The sequence below is a fragment of the Ammodytes marinus genome (genome assembly GCF_949987685.1).
Source record: "Ammodytes marinus genome assembly, chromosome: 8".
In the NCBI taxonomy this organism is placed as follows: Eukaryota; Metazoa; Chordata; class Actinopteri; order Uranoscopiformes; family Ammodytidae; genus Ammodytes; species Ammodytes marinus.
Genome location: NC_137212.1, coordinates 29,335,605 through 29,356,442, shown reverse-complemented (window position 1 = coordinate 29,356,442; position 20,838 = coordinate 29,335,605). Strand labels below are relative to the sequence as shown.

Here is a 20,838-nt window from a genome sequence, read left to right as displayed (position 1 = left end):
GCAACACACCGTCACACATATCTTATCCCAGCCACCACAAACACACACAGAGAAAAATAAAAGACATCAGACGCAATCACTCGCTTCTCACGCTGACAAACCTGTGAATAATACATCTCACTTCCTGTTCCAACTTAGCCACACTCCAAAAAAAGCATGACCACAAAAAAAGGGTTAAGCCAAGCCCTGTGCACATCCTGAATGCTGTAGCAAAATACAGCCACAGACTGAGCTAACTGCTCTATATTTAAAATGCACATTTTGCTGTCTGTGCTAACAGGAAATATCATATTACACACGATATAGTTAACAAATCAGTTAATTTTGTAGCTCTGTGAAAAGGTTAAGCATTGTACAATGTTTAGTGTAACTGTAACAACAAGCGAGCGGGTGCTAAAGGTCAGTGGAGCAGGACGGATACCATCAATGGTTAACTTGACTTCATCTTAAAAAAAAAAAATCGCCTCGCAAATTTTTCGGACTCCCAAAAATAATTGGAAGGCCAAGAATTACGAGATAACCCCTGACAAAGGGAATATTGTCCTGTCTCATTTTACTGTCCCCCCCTTCGAAGCACGCCTTCAACTTCACCTCATAAAAAATTACAACAAACAAACTCAAGATGTAATGCATTCGCCGACTACTTGACTTGGAAGAATTTCGGGGCAAGCTCAAAAAGTCAGAAACAGGCAGTGTGTGTGCAACAGTAAATTGGACCAAAAAGGGGAATAGCCTATATATGGCTCCCCTCAACCATGCTAAATGACAGGCCTGGCCCTGTCGTAATAACTACCTCTTCAGCGGAAACATTGCTGGCTTCTTCCGAACTCGGTGGAGAAATGCATAAAGAAATGACCTTTTTTGCATGTTTCAACAGATATTCCTCTTATCTTTCATCTTGCTCTGGATGACTTGTTATAGCCAGAAAATATGGAGGCAATAATGTACCTACTACTAAAACATGGCAGAAAACACTGGCAAATCAGCTGAGGCCGTTTTGAGGGCAGACAGACAGCATGGTTTCTTTTGGCAAAAGGCAGACCCAAACATCAATTATGCTCCATAACCCTCTCTCTCTCCCAAAGCCAAGGATAATCTTCCTCAGCAGGGCTCAATTATAGGTTATTTCTAGCTAGACTCACTCCTTATTGTGCGCTACATTACGCCAAGTTTTTCCCCATGCAAATCGATTAAAAAAAATGCCCAACTCGAGGTAAAATCAGAGTAACTGATGTTGTGCTTTTATCAGACAGATGTGGGGCCCTATGCTGATCTCCACAACGACACAATCATAATTTAAAACTATAAAAATAGGTTTGAAAACAATTTTTTAAATATATAAACCATATTGGTACAAGAGCCCATTTCAACCATCTTCCAACTGTCTAGAATATTCTTTTTTCCCCCCCCCCCCCGTCTGATAGAAAGCTTTCAATATAGCGTGTGAATTTCCCACAGAAGGGATTGAAACAGTACAGCAATCCTGCTTAATCTTAAGTGTTTTAGAGGTAGAATTTGAATGAGTTCCAATGCTCAGTGCAGTGCAGTGTGACCGAGTTGGTTGTATGTGGACAATGTGTCATTTAGAAGCAAGGGTTTTTCTGGCCAATTTGTGTGCAGTCCAGATGTCCAGGCAGTTAATTATTTAACCAATGCACAAAACACCACACACCTGTCCTGGATCCAACTGCTCAGCCAAGGTTTAGATAACAGGTCATCTAATGGGACCAGGCTATACAACTTTATGTTGATTATATATTGCTAGACATCAGAAAGTTTGAGAATATGAGGATTTCCTATAAGAGCTGTCCTTTATGGAAACAGGTTTAACCAATGAGAGGTCAAAGGGGGGTAGAGGAGCACCTGTGCTGAACCCTTTACAACTTACAAGCCCGTTTAAAAGAGAAGGCCATTGTCCCTGCATTCCAATCCCCATACTTCCATACTATTTAGTATGCCAGAAACAGATTTAGGATGTCCCAATACATGTACCAATTGCAGTATGCTGAAAAATACATAAATACCCCCACTAACATTTTGCATGTTGGAGTATTTTGTCTTTATTCTTGACATAATGAAAGAAATCTTCCTTATATGATTTTTTTTTCTCTCTCTTGTTTTTTTCCCTCTCCTGTGGCCCTTAAACTCTTCTGTACTTTAGTATGTAGTGTAGTAAAAAGAAAAAGTATGTGATTTGGAACACGGGGTCAATGTTTGCTTTCTCCAGATGACAACGTATAGCAGCTACTAGAACCAGTGGTATACGAAATAACCATAAGTATAGGTAAGAAAGGAATGGTAGAGAAAAAACAAATAACAAAACAAGTTTGAGGGGGAAAAAGTTGCTAGAACCCACTGGGGACCGCCCCTAAAAAATATGTAGCAATCAATCTCTGATGCAGAGTTCAAGACACAAAAACAAAACACAATTTTGGGGATTAAAAAAAGGATTCTTAGATTGACATTAAATTGAGTTGCTATATTATGAATGACATCATGTTTTTTGTAGCCACCACCACTGAAATGCTGAGTAAAGGGGTAATCCTCACAGCTTATGGAGAGGCCACTGTGTGGGGAGCGTTTTAAATAGAGCATGCTTTTTCATCCGCATGCTCTTCCATGCCATTAATGTCTTACAAGATTAAACCAAAAATGAAATCTGCCTCAGATAATCACAGATGCTGATGGCTTTCTGTAATCTACTATGGTGCTATGCGTGTACAAGAGAATACACCATCCATCTGTATACTGCCACTTATCCTGGCATGGATGAAGAGGGATCAGCCAGTATAGTGAAGACCAGTGTTCTAGTGAGGACGACACTGGCTCAAAAACTAAATGACTTGTGTATAAAATGCTACTGTATGTATGCCACAGCAGTAGCCATCTGATCTGACATGGTACAAATACACAGCTAAATCAAACACTTTTAGATGACTTGAATTCAGTTACACCTTCTTCCCATAAAACAAATGTAACTCTTTCATAAAAGAAAGGACAGCAACATTGTCATTACTACTCAGAGTATGGTCTATCTTTGTGTGAGAGAAGACAAAATGCCTTCTCCTCTGTCACCATGCCTTTCGTCTATAATAGTTTGGCCATCCCCACTTCCAGCCACACAGTAGCCTGACCAGATTCCTGTCTCTCTCTCTCTGTCTGTCTGTATCCAAGTTAAGTACTCGGATCTTTACAAAAAAGACACACACGAAACAAATGCTTCATTGTATGTCTGATGCACTTTGGACAAGGAGAATGAAGTCCTCAGAGGAATGCTGCATGCACAAGCTGACACTTCTCTCACTGTTGTGCCAATGCATAAGAGAACCCACCATGCTTGGACATGTTGTGGCTTGGTCCCGTCTTCAAACACAATTTTTCCAAAGCTTGACCTCGCAAAAACAAGTGGTTCCTTCCTTGGAAATGATACAAAATATCGGAGCTTATTTGATTTATTCTAGCGGTTTGTATCCCAGATAAGGGCAGTGCATGAAAAAGAAATACAGAGTTACATGCGCTTGCCTCAGGGTTATTTTGCTACTGCGGGTAAACACACCAAATTCTGTCTATGATTATGTTGTCTGAAACGAATGGTTTTTCCTACTAAAAAAAACACTACGACCAACAAGAGACCTGGCTACGTTGAAATGGGCTTGCACACAGTGATGTAACGTTCATGGTAGCTTTTAGTTAGCAACTAGCCTGGTGTTGATACAAACTGCTAATGTTTAGCATGAGGCTAGCTAGCAGCAGCTGACCAGCCAGTTGTCAGCTATAACTTCACGCTAGTATCATGGCTTTGTTTACAGCCATTGACAGTGATGCAACTAATGACAACGGGCTGTGATTAAACTTGCAGGGTAGCTCGGCGATTAACTCACAGGCACACAGCAGCAGGGGAGCCAAACTCCTTATTTAGCATGCTACGGACAAATTTGGTACCACAGTTGGAAAGCTAACGTTAACCTCAACGGCAAAGTTGATCGCGGAATTTAACTTAAGCCAACGTTAACTACATTTGAAAGCACCCGCCGTGCCCTCGAATACTTTAATACTCGTTAAGCTGGCGCTACTCACAACTTTTGTCTCCTGTCCCTGTAGTTGGGCTAGGTAGCTAGCTTGCAGACGTCCTGGCCCTCCTCCATCGGAAGGATTTGCGTAGTGGTGTGATTTTTTTTTCTCCTCTGTGTTTCTGTGTCGGCAGCAGGGCTCTACTGTCAGAGCGGTCTGAGCCTGTTTGTCCCGCCTCCTTCATTGGGATTGGCTGTGACGGGGTACGCCTACATTAAAAACACAGCTTTCTATTCCACCAGATACGTGGCAATCCCGTGAAAAACGACCTGTTGATTGGATGACGTTCATATTGGTCCACTTATTATCCGAACTGGCGTACACCGCAACATGCACGTTTGGCGGGCACTCGGATGAGATGAGCTGCAGAGAAAGGTATGGGCGAGAGCTTCCTTCGGTGTTTTTTTTTTGTTGGTTCACCACACATGACCCAAATAAAGACTTCTATTGAAATATTAGTTTTAAGCACCACTTTATACCACCAGGCCATTATGGGGTCTGAACTCATAAAAGTATGTCCCTCTTTGCATTTTGCTCAATTGCTTGTCTGCATTAAGATACAAATTCATTAGTACAAATAAACTTTTCATTTATATGTAAATAGATATCACTTAAATATGCAGCCCATATTGCTCTTACATTGTTATACTTTCTATTATTTTACCTTTCTATTCTTTTAGCAAATTATTATTACTAGTAGAATTTTGCTGTTGATTGTTTCCTTTGGTCAATATAAGCAAGTGTTTCGATACATGATATATATATATATATATATATATATATATATATATATATATATATATATATATATATATATATATATATATATATATATATATATATATATATATATATATATATCAATTGTAATGACTCAATAAACCCGTAGGCCTACTGACAGTAACATTTACTAAAAGGTAAATGTTGGCTCTTCGTGATATTAAAAGTCTTGTTATCAATTCCTTAAAATCACCTGAATAAATAAACCATACTAAAAACATAGTATACTGTAAGTATCTAAGTCTACTTGTTTCATATTTAGATTTTTGCAAAAGTATAGTGCAGCTGATATTTGAACCAAATGGCATATATATGCTGTATCAGTTTGTTGCACTTTCTCCTGCAGATAAAGTAGGATGAACTTGGAATACCTTACTAAGGCCCCTGTGACTAAAAGAATAGTAGCTCCCCCTAGTGGCAGTTTTGTGCAGAGGTTTCTACTGAATTTAGAAGATGTGCATTTAACCCAACCAGACTCAGTCAAGTTTATTGGTAATGTATGTACACATACAGGAATACACATAACAGTTAGTTTGTTATGTACAGGACCTGCACAACAGTATGAGATAACATATATTTTAGGCACAACATCACAATGTTCAACCATTTACCAACTTGTGAAAATTCTTAACTTATCTGACAGGAAGCTTTTCATTGTAGCGTGTCAATTTCCCCTCAAACAGAATTTAACAGCACAGGTAATGCTGTTCAATCTCAAGTGCTTTATATGTATCATTTGAATGAGTTCAATGCTTTTTGCATAATAACATGCATATCAGCAAGTATCAAAAGACACTTTGACAAATAACATGCAGTATTTATTATATTTAGGAAATAGAAAAGCCGCGACTGATGGATCCACGCCCGTCATTCCTTCAGGGTTTTCTGAAATATAAAATAGAATAAATAAAACATTGTGTGTCGATTTTCCAAAGCTCTAGACAAGAAAGAAGGACCAGTGTTGTAAACAGTTAATCATTCATTTAATATTTGAATTTATGATTAGCTATTTGAAATGTTTGTGAGAGGCTTCTATTTAGTTACCAAACCAACTCATCTAGACTATGCATTCATTGGCATCTCTGTCGACATATGATCCATTTACCTCTAGCTTTGCACTTGTTCTGCAGGTGCATCAGCCAGGGCTTTTTTCTTACAATCCTCACACACATGGTGGCATCTGTTGAGAAGACATGCAGAGGTGTAAGGAAATGTTATCATAGTTATTCATATCATTTATAATGTGCATGCTTTCATTTGTTTACACAGCACAAAGATGACAGATTATACTGTTTAAGTAGTTATGGTATTGGCGGTTAGTAAAGGTAAAAAAAGGGAATAATGTTTTGTTTTTTTATTTAAATTAATTAATCTCGTCAAAATACAACACCATCAAAATCATCAGTGAGTTCCCTTACCTGTGGCCGCGACCTGCCCAGGGCCCAGCTCCTGGTCCGTCCAGGCCAAGCTCCCGAAACTTGGCTTTACATGTTGTCAGATAAGAGGCTTTACCCACAGCAAAACCAAGGATCCCAGCAACTGAAGGAAAGAAAAAATAGTTAAAGGTGAAGTAAGCGATTTATTTATGTTAATATAAGTGTTAAATCGCTCTTTATTCATACAGTGATCACTTATATAGTGTGCACGTTTCATTAAGCCTATCTCTCAGTCACCCGCTCTGCATGTAATCGGCAAATAAACTTTTCGGGGATCCAACTACTGATATCCAATCAGAAGAGAGAACGCTACAAACCGGCACCCGTCTCACTGCCGGTGCACATGCAGAGCAACATATGGGTGAATGTGTATGCGCCTACAATGGCAGAGAAGGTAAAAATCCTTCTCAATGTCTGTTTTGATGGTTTTTATCATGTTTTATCACACTTATGGACCTGAGATGATGCTAGATAACTCGCTGCTTGAAGACCGCAGTGCATTAATGTGGTGACGTAGGGACGAGGGAGGGGACTGCTAACTGCAGTCACTGACAGGAAGTTAGCTAAACTGACCATTCCGCTTACTGAACCTTTAAGAGTGCGAGAAAAGCGCTATATAAATCAAATATATTACTATTAAGAACCAATGATTGCTACTGCTGAAGGATTGATGGTTCTCACAGGGTACAAACCTGCTAGTTTTGGGAAGGGACCAAATCGCGCCGATTTCTTCAACATGCCTGCACAGAAATAAATGTAACTTTAAAAAAAACCATTGGGATGATTACAACAAATTATTACTTTACACACGTGTGTTATTACAATATTGTGGAAGGACTTTGTATGGCAGGGGGCTTTACCGTTGGAGAGGAAAACACCAGTGACGGCCATGCTGCCCAGAGAGAAGGGCAGAGCTAAATAAAGAAATAAAACAAAGTCAGATTAGACAATGGTCTGGAGCCGATCCCAGCCTGCACAGTAAAACAGGCACACTGTAGAACCAGAAAAAGATTTGAACCGTTTTATTATCTTCTAACTTTACTAACCTAGAGGCGGACACACAAAGGGGATTTTTTATATCGAATGATTGATCACTATAATTTGTTCCCCCAGTAAGACGTGCTGTGTCCGTGGACCGATCTCACCTCACTTACCCTGAGTTCCAATCCCCATACTTCCCTACTATTTAGTATGCCAGAAAAAGATTTAGGATGTCCCAATACATGCATGTCAATTGTAGTATGCTGAAAAAATACATAAATGCCCCACTAACTCCAATAGCATTTTGCAGTATTCGTCTTTATTCTTCACATTTCTCGACCATAATGATCTGATTTTTTTCCCTCTCCTGTGGCCCTAAAACTCTTCTGTTCTTTAGTATGTAGTGTAGTAAAAAGAAAAAGTATGGGATTTGGAACGCAGGGTAAGCTTGAGTTTAGTCTGACCGAACTTTGACCTGTGGTGTAGAGCGACTCAACAATTGGTCGACCTTACTATACACAAAAGGACTGGACTGCAGCATAGTTGAGGAAGTGCTGCTTGTTGACGTTCCATGATTATATAACTGCACAGCAGCAGCTGCTGGGCTGGCAGTGGGTGCGGACGGGGACAGATGAAAGTGTTGACACATTAAAAACATGGAGACTTTTTTTTAGTTTAGTGTTGAATCATAATAATAGCTAGTTAGCCAGGCTCAGTTCTAGCAGCTCATGCTCATAACCCAGTGGCCACAATATCCTCTGCTGTGTGTGTGTGAGTAACCTTCACCTCACTGCTACACACTAAATATCTGGTTTGTTCTGTTTCACTTGTTGGATCGGTCGCTTTTTTTTTTTTTTAAAGGATTCAGTAGTTATTATTAGGGTATTCAGAACTGAGATCAGCCCGGATGCTACATCCATTTTATATACTATCTATGGTATTCAGGTTTGAGTGATCTCAGAACAGACCATGCCTATTAGCTCCACCCAGCCAGGAAGTTCAAACAAGGTCTAATGAAAATTAACCAGAGTAAACCTATAGTACGTACAGCGGCGTGGTTACAGGACACTTCACTGAACACACTTACAAAGAATGGAAAATAAGCGGTTGGATAGATCAACTTGCTTTTAGCTTTTCTAACTCTGTGACTCAGTGTTTACTCAAAATCAAATACCACGAGAAGAATGTAAACACAGCTAGGGGTTGGTCGGTGGATAGATAAGCCCTCTCCGCCCCACTGCTTCTATACTTGAATGGAACCATTGGTTTGTCTGTCCTGCTATACAACACTAAAATGATTCAAAGGCAAGTGGTTTTCTACTGAATATATCTTAGAATGTCTTTACCTCTGTACCAGAAGCTCTCCTCTGAGCACTCCTTCCAAATCTTTCTCACATCTTCTCTGTGGATATGGCGTTCACCTTTGTGGTGCTGGAAAGACACACACACACAACAAAGGTAAGACGTCTTATCGGAGGCCCATTTCATTTGGTTAGGCTACAAGTCATTTAGTTTGGCTCTCACCTTCCACTCCTCTTTCCCCGTACAGGGACCAATAGCAGCAGCCGGCGGTGCCACCACTGTGATGGTATCTCTAGTCGGTTCAGAACTCATGATGCAATAAGATCCCCAAAGTTCTCCTTTTTAAAAAAACAGACCTGTGTGACTTTCTCCAGCACGTACTGTGTCCTTCCCCCTCTCTGTCAGTGCCTCACATTCAACTGCTTGTAATCGCCCCTCCCAGGCCACTTGTTTTTAACTCCACCCCACATTAAAAAAAAATAAAAAAATAACAGTAGACACACCCCCCTTCCATTAGAGGTGGCTTCAGAATGAAACAAATAAGGCAATAGGTAAATGAAAACTCTTATGATGAATTATGCAGGAACAAATATAAAATGGAGTTGTTTTTCATTAGAATATTACATGTAAAATTGTTTTCTCATATTATATCAAATGAGACACATGTTAGCGGATTAAGGTCACCTCTGTACACACATTTGCACCTTCAAGTTACACACACCTTTTTTTTATAGTTTAGTCAGAGTAGAGGTCAAATAGCTTGCTCCATTTATACATGCAAAAGAGCATGTTAGTAGTAGGGCTATCTTCAAGGGGAATCTTTACATTTGACTTACTTACAATCGGACGTCATTCTGTTTGATATGGTTTTACAAAAACCCTGTAATTTGTTTATGGTTTGGTTGTGAAACAGGATTAATAATGTACAAAGGTTACCATACAATCCATTCACGTATACAATCATACAGTGACCATACAGTTCATATTTGCCCTAAAACCCCAAGATGGTTATTCTTCTAACACATACACAATTTCCTTACTTTAACATTGATTTCATTTGAATGAATAATATTCCAACTAAACATGAACATATGTCTCAGATGTGTAGTCTTTATAGATTAGTTTACCCCTACCCCTAAGCAAATACTCCCACAAGCCAAAGGTTGCTTATTAGGAGTTAAATCAGAGAATGCTTTATTACCACTGATAACAATTGAACTGATATCTGAGCCACGGCTGGTCAGACTTCCCAGGCTCCTGTTCCTACTATATAACAATCGTATTAGTCATTTTCTTATTATTAGGAATTAAATCTATTTTAAACCTATATTCCTCTTTTCTAGTAAACCGAAAAACTAATTAATGCACTGCAGCACAATTAACAAATCGCCATTTAATAAGGGGTCAGCCTCTTTGAAGCATTATAACTAGTGGTAATCTTGTCACGGGAATAAACTGCATGTGCAGTCAAGTAAAACATATAAAAAAGGAAAATACATTTTTCTTAAATTAAAAATGATTACACTATATAATTGTGTTAATTACTACGCAATAAATATCAGTAAAATCTTATTCAAGTATCAAAACAGATAACAGTGTTCAGTGTAGTTGGCTATGTAATATAATAGTGGATTATACATATATATTTGTATTTAATATAGTAAAATAACACTTTACATGCTGTTGGAAAGTCTTGTCTTTAAAACATTATACTTTTCAAAGAGATGAGAATGCTTTGTATTCTCAGCAACTAGCAAATATGCCATATAACCTCCCATGAACAGTAGTCCATCTATCTATCTATCTATCTATCTATCTATCTATCTATCTATCTATCTATCTATCTATCTATCTATCTGTCTGTCTATCTGTCTGTCTGTCTGTCTGTCTGTCTGTCTGTCTGTCTGTCTGTCTATCTATCTATAAATGTCTGTCTGTCTGTCGGAGTATAGGCTACTGTAGTGGTGTAAAATATACAAAAATTCCATTTGGAACTATGTTATGCCTATGAATAAAAAAGTGTAACAGGAAATGATAGGCCTGTATGAGAGGTAGGCCTACCATTTATAGTTTACATTTTGTTTTATTTAAATCACTTTAAATGACACGTAGGCCTACTTTCGATACTCGGGTAGATTTAGTGTAAGCTACTTTAAGACTTGTACTCAAGTGCTTTTCTTATGGGTGACTGAGGAACTTTCAGTTCTTTCTCCATAGAGGATTTGATTATAAGCCATAATGTCATAACCATACAAGACAGACTTACCGCGAGCTACCCGAGTGTAAAACGATGGTATGCTCCTGTAGGTAACACAAGTTCGCAATGATATCGACCTCGTTTTAAGAAAAACATAGTTTATTCGCGATATCGGGGGAAATAACTACACTACCCATGATCCTATAGCGTCCAAGCGACGTCTCTGATTGGCGGACCACGTTTTTTTTTAATACGTCATCTTCACGCGACAAAACGTGAGTCCGCTTGGGAGGTCTGCTCATGGGTCTGCTAGATGTAAACAAACCGAAACAAACCCTCCTTCCTCTGAACTCAATGGTTCATGAATACACATCTGATTATTCTTGTCCGGAATACTAGGCACCGGTAGAGAATGAGCGGACGGTCCGTGAAGGGCTCATTGTTATAGCAGTATGGAGGCTGCTGCTGGGACCCTGCAGGAGCTGGTAGCCGCCGCCGCCTCTGTGCACTCTGAGCGGGCAGCGGTGACATATGACGGCGGCTCGGTGTCCGGGAGCTCCGTGTCTCTGCTGTACAGAGACCTGACTCAACTGTCCGGCGAACTGTCCCTCATCCTGCGAGAGAACTGCTCCCCTCATAACGGCGTGATCGGGCTGTATTGCTGTGATGATTTGTTCATACCTGTGTGGATTCTGGGGTGAGTTCACAGTTATATAGCCTATGTCGCGGAGGTTTACCACCGCATGTACCTCCCCAGTATATGTGAGTGTCAGGCCCACACAAGTCTTAATGTACATGTACAATGAGGGATAATAAAGTGTCCCTTGTTATATCTGCCAGGATCCTGCAGGCCCCTGCTGCCTACGTCCCTCTCGACCCTGAGGCTCCTGGACTCCTCTCGGCCAGAGTCATGGAGCGGTGTGCGCTCAAGTACTGTGCTGTGAAGACTGACATCCTGCAGGTGGAATAGAAATGCGTGCAGCAACAATAATGATAATGACTTATTGTGCAACATCAATATTTCGTAATAATTATCACCAATAAACAGCCAGGTTCAGGTTCAAACTTTAACAAATGAAATGTTACAGACAAAATCATGGTGGGATAAACTTGTTAGGGGTACAGTATATTTGGTACACCTCCATTCACATCCACCACCTCCTGGTGCAGTGTCTATGCACTGACAGCTCCAAGCTCTCGTTATAATACTGCAATATGTGTGTGTGGTGTGGTGAGGTGATCCGATTACACAAAACGATATTATGTGCAAGATGTGAGCACAATATGAACTCAATTAAGAAACATCTTAAAAATCTTTAACACTATAAGACAGGCTCTATGATTCAGGACCAACCGTAGCTGTTATTGTACTTTAGGCGCACACATTTTTATTTTTATTTATACAATGTATGTGTCCCCATAAATCCTCCCATCCAAACACAGCCTGCCCTGAACATTCTGCTTGTTTGCTATGTTCCCTGTTCCCAGTTTGAGTATTTTGCTGTCACTGCATTGACATGAGTGTGTGATCTGCAGTCGTCCCTGTTTGTCTGTGCTTTATACAATATGATAAAATACTCTCCTCCTCCTCCTCCTGTTCAGCAATTTCGGGCGGCCCTGGACAAACACCTATCTGTTGAGGTTTGCGTCGTGTTGCCCAAGTTCAAACTAACACTGGTAGAAGTCAAGCTGCTGCTGCCGGTGGCTGATCCCAGACCAGAACAAACTGACAGTGGCGGTCTCTGTGACTCAGCCGCGGCGCTAAAGGAGGCTGGCCACGGAGACTTAGCCTATGTGCTCCACACATCTGGAACAACTGGCCGACCAAAGATTGTGAGGGTGCCACACAAGTGCATCCTCCCCAATATACTGCATCTGAGGTGGGTGTTTGTACCAGCTAGTCCTGTCTGCATCGGTCTCCAAAGTGTTGCTATTTTGAAACACATTCACAAATGTATAGCTTTACTATTGTATTGCTCTGTTTGCTTTTAAAAGTCAGCAAGTCAGCAATACTGGAGAACATTTGTTTTGTCTAAATCAGTGAATATCTCCTCTTCATGATCCTAACATGTTCGTACTGTGTGTGTGTGTGTGCGCTGAAAAATCCAGTGTTAATATACACAGCCTAGGCTCTGTAAATGGGCATGTTGCAAGCTACGGTGGGCCCTTTTATTTGCATACCCATTTCAGCAGTGGACACACGATACAGACAGGTATCGTTAGGATATATTCACTGATTTTGACGAAAAGGTTTTGACAACAAGCCTTCTCCAGAACCCCCGACTCCTCCCTAGCCTAGTCCTACCAGGCCTGAAACTGGGCGCACAACCTCAACGTCATTGTTCTCTGCCACTCCCTCTGTTCGCTGATTGGACAGCCAAAAATCTGGCTGAGAAAACCCGCGAATATACCACGGACGCACAAATGAAAATTGAGCGGAAGTAGGTAGGCGGGCGGTGCCAGGCTAACTCCTCCCTTTTAGGTTACTGTTCAAATTGCACTGCCCTGGAGAAAAGGCTATTTCGTTCTGCAGCGCACAGGTTTTTAGTGTATGGTTAGAATGATAATAAAGCAGCGGTGGTTCTCTCGTCTCAGATCTTTGTTCCAGATGAGCTCGGAGGACGTGGTGTTCCTGGCGTCGCCCTTGACCTTTGACCCCTCCGTGGTGGACATTTTCCTGGCCTTATCCTCCGGGGCTCGGCTCCTCATGGTCCCCGCCGTGATCAAGAAAATGCCCGCTCGACTGGCCGGGCTGCTGTTTAGGGATCACAAGACCACCGTACTGCAGGCGAGTGTCTAGAAGCTGGTTCACTTTTCGGTCTCTTAATAATTGGCATATATTTATTATTTATTTTTCTTTTTTCTTCTGTATATTCCTCAGGTCACACCCACACTACTCGTCCGCTTCGGGCAACGTGTCCTAAAACATGAAGTGATGTCGTCGGGCTCGTCTCTGCGGTTGTTGGCTCTGGGCGGAGAGGCCTGCCCTCCCCCGGCTCTGCTGAGCACCTGGAGGCATGAGGACAACACAACGCACATCTACAATATCTACGGCATCACAGAGGTGTCCTGCTGGGCCTGCGCTTATCAAATACCAGAGTCTCTACTGCAGTCCAGCAAACCGTGAGTCCCCCCCCTCCCCCAACCCAACCCCCTGTCTAAAATGAATTAAATTAAATTAAATACATCTACATGTTAAACAAGCTGCAGTTATTATAACTCTATTAAAGGCCACCGTTTATGCAAAATACCCTTTTTCATGGGTTTTCAACATTAATATTGGTCTCCCACAGACTCCCAAAGTATGAGGAAAAAAAACAACGCTTTTTTCTTTCTCTTCCCTTATGATGTCATGAGGGGAGAAGCCACGCCCCCGCCTGACCAACCTAATTTGGCACACTACCTCTACCTGTGATAAACCACAATCCCAGATACCCCTGAATCTGATTTTCAGCTAGACTCAAACCGACAGTTAGATTTAGGGCCAATCAGAGCAGACTGGGATTTAGAGGGTGTGGCATAAAGAGACAGGCTCTAAAACAGTGTGTTTCAGACAGAGACTGAAAAGAAGAGGAGATTCAGCAATGGTACTGGGAGAAAAACATAATTTTTGTGGGGGATATTTCACCATGTAAATAGTTTTTATGTAGAAACACAGGTGACAATTGTGGATGTGAAAATTATCATAATATTAATGTGACCTGACCTTTAAACCTGATGTGCCTTTTTAGCAGAGCGTCCACAGTGCCTATTGGGACTCCTCTTATGGACACAGTGCTGGAAGTCAGAGATGAACACGGCCACATCGTTACAGAGGGTGAAGGACAGATGTATATAGGTGAATTAGGATTTAATTAACACACACACACACACACACACACACACACACACACACACACACACACACACACACACACACACACACACACACACACACACACGCACATGAACATTGTATTCCAGTGAATAAGAAAATGAAAAAGCGCATACATCTCTGTGATTGGTGCAGGAGGCGAGAACAGAGTGTGTCTCCTAGACGAGGAGGACGCCATGGTCCCAGGGACAATGAGAGCTAGTGGAGACTGGGTGGAGGTCAGAGACACACAGATGTTCTACCTGGGACGCAGAGACAGGCTGATCAAACGCCACGGGAAACGGGTCAACTTGGACAGCGTGCAGCAAGTAAAGAGATGTATACGTGTACTTAGTGTATGTTCTTTTACTAATATAAATGATATAGAAATATGAGCAAAACAAACATGACTTTTATACTTTTATGTGCAGCATCAGAATCTCACCACTAGGTGTTGCTAATGACTCCGATATGACAAACTGCACCTTTCTAACTTGCAGGTGCAGCATCAGATGTACAAAATGTTTTAAGTGGATGAATATGTAAGCGACCAACACGCCATCCTTTTTTTTACCTTAACTTACTTAGTGTACTTACTAGTGTATTTATTCTTTATATATATTTTCTTAAACAGATATTGTGTCCAGGAATCATCCGTAGGGTTATTTTTTACATGAAGAAAGAAACAAAGTCTCTGGGTATTTCATAGCAGCAATTTGTCTTTGCTCCTTACAGCTGGTCCAGGGTCTGCCTGAGGTGGAGGCCTGTGCTGTGGCTCTGTGTGAAGGCTCTCGGCTGCTAGCCTTCGTGGTGGTGGCGTCCACATCTGGGGAGGAGAAAGCCTCTTCCCTCACATCTGTGCAGACTCGCGCCGAACAAAGGCCCCGGGCAGTGCAGGAGAGGCACGGAGCAGATGGCCACCTGAGCAGACTGATCCTGGACCAGCTGGCCCTGCTACTGCCGTCCTACAGCGTCCCCGACTCACTAGTGCTGGTCCCCGCCCTGTGTCTCAGCCCTCATGGTGAACTTAACATACAGAGAGAGAGAGAGAGAGAGAGACACATAGAGAGAGAGAGAGAGAGAGAGAGAGAGAGACACACATAGAGAGAGAGAGAGAGAGAGAGAGAGAGAGAGAGAGAGAGAGAGATTCTTCACGTGTTCAATCAACCTCTTGTTTGTTTCATGGCAGGCAAAGTAGACACAGAGGCACTTCTGAAAATCTACCACAGACAGAGACGGAGTGTGGAGTCCGAGTCGTCCCGGGGAGATGTCACCAAACTAAAGCAGACTCTTCAGTCCTTGTGGCAGGTAATTGGAGATGCACCGATCCCGCTATTTTTCAGTTCCCATCCGATTCCGATATCTGTGTTTTTATATATCCAGCTGACACAGATACTGTCCAATATAAGACATAATACATTTGAGTTGGTTGTGATATTATGTTTAAAGCAGTTCTCATTTAAAAGAGCATAAAATGTATTTAAAATGCAAAAAGGTTCAAATGTATTACCCATTTATTTGAACTGCTTTGAACGGTATTCAATACAGAAGTTTATCTGTTGGAGCCATTGTTGTTTATTTTATTTGAGTAGGATTATTTACAGCCACGTGAGCTGTAAATAGAACGTCAGCGATTGACACAAGTGACGTTGTCACGTTTTGAAAACCAAATTAGTTAAAATAATTACATTAAAAAAAACTGACTATTGAATAGTTAAGTTAAGTTATCTTTATTTGTACACAAGGCACATTGAAATTCGTCTTTCCGCATATCCCCTCTCAAGTTACCACACTTCGGAGGGGGTCAGAGCGCAGGGTCAGCCGCAGTACAGCGCCCCTGGAGCAGTTTTTGGGGTTAAGTGTCTTGCTCAAGGACACAATGGTAGAGATGGTGGGCACCGTAGACGCAATACCAGCCTCTGCTAGTTTTACAACTAACACCCTCCTGTCCGGTGCCGGGGATCGAACCAGCGACCTCATGGTTACTGGTCGGCCACCTTTTCCTCTAGGCCATCCTACCACCCTGGATCGATGGCGTCTATCCCATGAGTGGATTGCAGCCATATCGGACCCACTACCGAATGGTCCCATCCTCAGTAGATGTGACCAGTTAACTCTAGCTTTAAATACTTCCTGGTTTAATATGTGGCCTGCCTGACTATGGCTTAAACTCCACAATCCTACTAACAGGAAACTCTGGGTCTTCCTGAGGCTGCCACCATCCACCAGGAGTCCAGCTTCCTGCTGAGTGGAGGAGACTCCCTGAAAGCACTGCAGCTCTACCAAGACCTGCTGCCCGCTGTGGGAGGAGGCACCTCACCGGAGCTGCTGGAGGTTATACTAGACGGGACCTTCGCAGACGTTCTTAGCCATCTGAGCAGAGCAACACTGATGCTGCCTCTTGAGAACATCACGTCAGTAGCCAAAAAACGCTTTGCCCACCCCCTCTCTTCCACGCCTGAGAAGAGAGAACGCACAGAGCGGTCAGCCCCAGAGAGGTTGCCGTTGGAGGAGGACAGGGCGTTTAGAGTGATACGACGGGCAGGTGAGCTGGTGGAAGCCAAAAGACTAATCCAGAAATCTAGGGGAGAAAAGGTCTCCGCAGAGAAACGTAGAGATGGTGTTCTGTGCCTCAGTCCGAGCTGGTCCTCAGACACGGGCAGATGTGTGGACGCCTCCCCGGTGCTTCTGGTAAAAGACGGAGCAGATCTGAGGTCAGACGAGGCAACGTCGACAGTGTTCATCGGCTCCCACTCTCACAGGCTCCAGGCTTTAGACCTGGCCTCGGGCAGCCTCCTGTGGGAGAGGGTGCTAGGGGGGAGGATAGAAGCATCGGCTGCAGTGACTTGTGACGGGAGCCTGGTGGTCGTGGGTCAGTAGTAGCAGCTCTTTCCTAACACTGCATGCGAATAAAAGACAACATGTGCTTTTGGATTTATTTTTTGGGGGGGGATTTTCACCAGGTTGCTACGACGGCTGTGTGTATTTCCTGTGCACCGCGTCCGGAGAGACACGGTGGACGTTTGAGACGGGAGACGCGGTGAAGAGCTGTCCTGCTGTGGACCCTCTCACCGGTGTGCTGATGGTGGGCTCACACGACGGGCATGTCTACGCCCTGGACCCAAAGGTGAGTGTTGTTGGGTGAGACTACTGATTAGGGGACATTCAAAATCAGAAGGACTCTTTTTGACACGGGCTGCCATCTTGAAAGTAGACGAGAGTTGCAGAGTGAAGTTGAGGCAGGCAACGTTTAAAATCTGCCAGAAGTAGTACAAAACGCTCAGAGTTTTAATTGACTTAACTTTGATTATTTTTAATTTAATTATCATTTTGAACAAACTAGAAAACATACAGACACTCGTAGAGGAGACGTACAGACACTCGTAGAGGAGACGTACAGACACTCGTAGAGGAGACGTACAGACACTCGTAGAGGAGACATACAGACACTCGTAGAGGAGACATACAGACACTCGTAGAGGAGACATACAGACACTCGTAGAGGAGACGTACAGACACTCGTAGAGGAGACATACAGACACTCGTAGAGGAGACGTACAGACACTCGTAGAGGAGACGTACAGACACTCGTAGAGGAGACATACAGACACTCGTAGAGGAGACGTACAGACACTCGTAGAGGAGACATACAGACACTCGTAGAGGAGACGTACAGACACTCGTAGAGGAGACATACAGACACTCGTAGAGGAGACGTACAGACACTCGTAGAGGAGACGTACAGACACTCGTAGAGGAGACGTACAGACACTCGTAGAGGAGACGTACAGACACTCGTAGAGGAGACGTACAGACACTCGTAGAGGAGACGTACATAGGCTACTCTACAATATAAACAACTTTCATCAACTAAAACGGGACAAAAAGTTTGAGTGTTTCGTGGATTTAAACTATGAAAGAATACAAACGACCTAAGATTGCCAAAAACTAATAAGCATTGTTTTGTCTTAAGGTTAACACTTAAAGCTGGGGGTGGAGGATTTGGGGAGAAAATGGCAGTTGGGATAGAAATTCGAATCCAAATACCTCAACCGCTTCACTTGTTCTCTTTGGTCCCTCCCCTATGGTCCCTCCCTGACACGCTCTACACCAACAACGTCGTGCCAAAGTGAATGGACAGTCCCAACAGCCAATAAGAACAGAGAATCGGAGCCTCGCTCTGATTGGTCAAAGTGTACAGCTCAGGTTAATTTTTACCAATTAGAAATCACATACCCCAGCTTTAAATCTTAAAAATGCTGCCCAAATAAGCACTGCCTCTGACTAAATAGTTTCATTTGGTAAGTGAAGGTGTCTGTGTTTGTGTGTCAAAATGTGTGTTTAGGTTGAGCAGTGTGTGTGGAGGCGTCACTGTGGTGGTGGAGCTGTGTTCTCTTCGCCCTCCCTGCACCCCTCACTCAGGCAGCTGTACGTGGCCTCACTGGGAGGTCACCTGCTCTGTCTCAACCCTGTGAGTCAAAGTACAATAAAAAACTCAATCATTTTGTACATTTTTTTGTTTATCTAGGGACATTTTAACACCCGGTTGTCTGTCCCCCTCCTAACCAGGACAGTGGTGATGTTCTGTGGTCTCACCGTGGAAGCGTCCCGTTCTTCTCCTCACCAAACGGCTCCTCGCTTGACGGCGTGGTGATCGGCTCTGTGGATGGAAACATCTGCTGCTTCAGCCACACAGGGGAACTGGTGAGGGCTGGAGCACCACTCAGACTTTCTCCACTCTGACCCTGCGTTCCGAATCGCATACTTTCTACTATTTAGTATGGTAGAAAAAAGATTTAGGATGTCCCGATTCTTGTGGCCAGATTTAGGATGGTTAGAAGTACCCGGATGTCTAAAACATCTCTCCAAGATTTTTTTAGTGTTGAAAACAGCATCCTATTTGGGCGATTCTGACCCATAATCCAGTGCGCACGTGAAGTGAAGTCACATCAACGGAGCCTCCGTATGAAAACAAACAGGGATGTGACGGATATAAAAGCAAGAGGCAAGATCAAGACGCAATGTTATGATGAAATAAAAGAGTAAAAGTATGTCCCAATAGTATGCCTACTGCATCCTAACTAGATTCTTTTTATCGTCAGATGTAGTAGGTAGAATAGAAAAAAGAAAGACTGTGAGATTCGGAACGCAGGGTGAGTCTTCACACACAGACAGACACACTGATACTAAATCACATACATGATGTGCTTTAGTGTTACATACTTAGCCTACTGTATTTCAGATCATTAAGACCTACAAATGATGAAATATCCCAGGGTCGGTGTGTTCTGAATACAGCCATTTTACAGTGAACACTGGACCGGTGCCTTGAATGATCATCATTTAAGCGTAGTAGCAATGTAGGATTTGACTTTCAAGTCAGAATCTAGAACTCATTAACTAGTATGTAACACAGTTTATTCAATGCATGAAATGAAAGTTTCAAAAAGTCCCATCATATGCTGACTTAAAAAGTATAACAAGTATGTTTTGCTCATTGCTGTTGAGGAAATGACTATTATATACTGAGATGATAACATTGTTGTGTTATATATAATATACTTTATGTGTACAGAGATGGTTTCATCGTGTGTGCTATGTGAGATTGTGCTACTAACACACAGGTGTTCCTGAGACCCAAATCTGAGAAATCCAAACTGTGAAACCCTGCAGTCCTTCAGCATGTCTCACTTTGTTTCTCCTGGCAGGTGTGGCAGTTTCTAACAGAAGGTCCCGTCTTCTCCTCTCCGTGTGTGACCCCAGACGGGCAGAGGCTCCTGTGTGGATCACACGACGGTCGGCTGTACTGCCTGAACTGCGTCGACGGCTCTTTGGCTTGGACCTTCCAGACCACGGGGAAGGTGTACTCCAGCCCGTGCCTGTTGGAGGGCTCTGCCGTGGGCCACGAGGGGTATCTGGTGGCCCTGGCCTCCACGGACGGGACAGTGTGGATCCTGGATGGACTAGACGGGCGAATGCTGGCCTCGTTCGCTCTCCCTGGGGAACTGTTTTCATCACCAGTGGTTTGGGAACAGTCTCTCGTCGTCGGCTGCCGCAACGATTATGTGTATTGTTTAAAGCTGACGGTCAAGGAAGAGACGTAGTCTCTAAAAAAAGTCATTTCTGCGCCTGATTTTTATAATTAATACCGACAAGCTTCTTTTTGGTTTTAATTCTGTGTCAGAGGCTGCTTTGGGAAAAGAGCTTTAATTAAAGTT

The 20,838-nt window shown here is 42.7% G+C and overlaps 3 protein-coding genes across 3 annotated transcripts in view; 1 reads left to right on the top strand and 2 right to left on the bottom strand.

Annotated features, from left to right (window-relative positions):
* fryl (furry homolog, like) overlaps positions 1-4,217 on the bottom strand; it is a 97,835-nt gene extending 93,618 nt beyond the window's left edge. The window contains exon 1 of the mRNA XM_080033039.1: positions 4,078-4,217. The gene's annotated coding sequence lies outside the window, so the exon portion shown is untranslated. The remainder of the gene's footprint in view (positions 1-4,077) is intronic.
* Positions 4,218-5,307: 1,090 nt separating this feature from the next.
* On the bottom strand, positions 5,308-8,970 carry ociad2 (OCIA domain containing 2). Its single transcript, XM_080032445.1, has 7 exons — positions 8,793-8,970; positions 8,615-8,699; positions 7,148-7,201; positions 6,980-7,027; positions 6,270-6,390; positions 5,957-6,031; positions 5,308-5,736 (listed from the first exon to the last, which is right to left on the bottom strand). The coding sequence occupies exons 1-6, from the start codon at positions 8,880-8,882 to the stop codon at positions 5,959-5,961; spliced, it is 471 nt and encodes a 156-aa protein (XP_079888571.1). The 5' UTR covers positions 8,883-8,970; the 3' UTR covers positions 5,308-5,736; positions 5,957-5,958.
* A 2,103-nt stretch (positions 8,971-11,073) lies between these two features.
* On the top strand, positions 11,074-20,724 carry aasdh (aminoadipate-semialdehyde dehydrogenase; the record flags this gene model as incomplete). The annotated part of the gene is made up of 14 exons (XM_080032322.1): positions 11,074-11,464; positions 11,608-11,728; positions 12,370-12,647; positions 13,363-13,555; positions 13,649-13,890; positions 14,502-14,605; positions 14,777-14,949; positions 15,356-15,641; positions 15,810-15,928; positions 16,811-17,492; positions 17,584-17,747; positions 18,966-19,091; positions 19,190-19,324; positions 20,329-20,724. Exons 1-14 carry the CDS (start codon positions 11,220-11,222, stop codon positions 20,722-20,724), a joined length of 3,264 nt encoding a protein of 1,087 aa, XP_079888448.1. The 5' UTR covers positions 11,074-11,219.
* Between the last annotated feature and the right edge of the window lie 114 nt (positions 20,725-20,838).

Bases quoted from the DNA above. Each gene is read 5' to 3' on its own strand.
- ociad2 (XM_080032445.1), bottom strand. From the start codon at position 8,882: ATGAGTTCTGAACCGACTAGAGATACCATCACAGTGGTGGCACCGCCG. The intron at 7,202-8,614 runs GTAAAGACATTC...TTCTTTATTTAG, and splicing joins GGAGAGCTTCTGGTACAGAG to CTCTGCCCTTCTCTCTGGGC. The intron at 6,032-6,269 runs GTAAGGGAACTC...TCTTCTCAACAG, and splicing joins TGGGCAGGTCGCGGCCACAG to ATGCCACCATGTGTGTGAGG.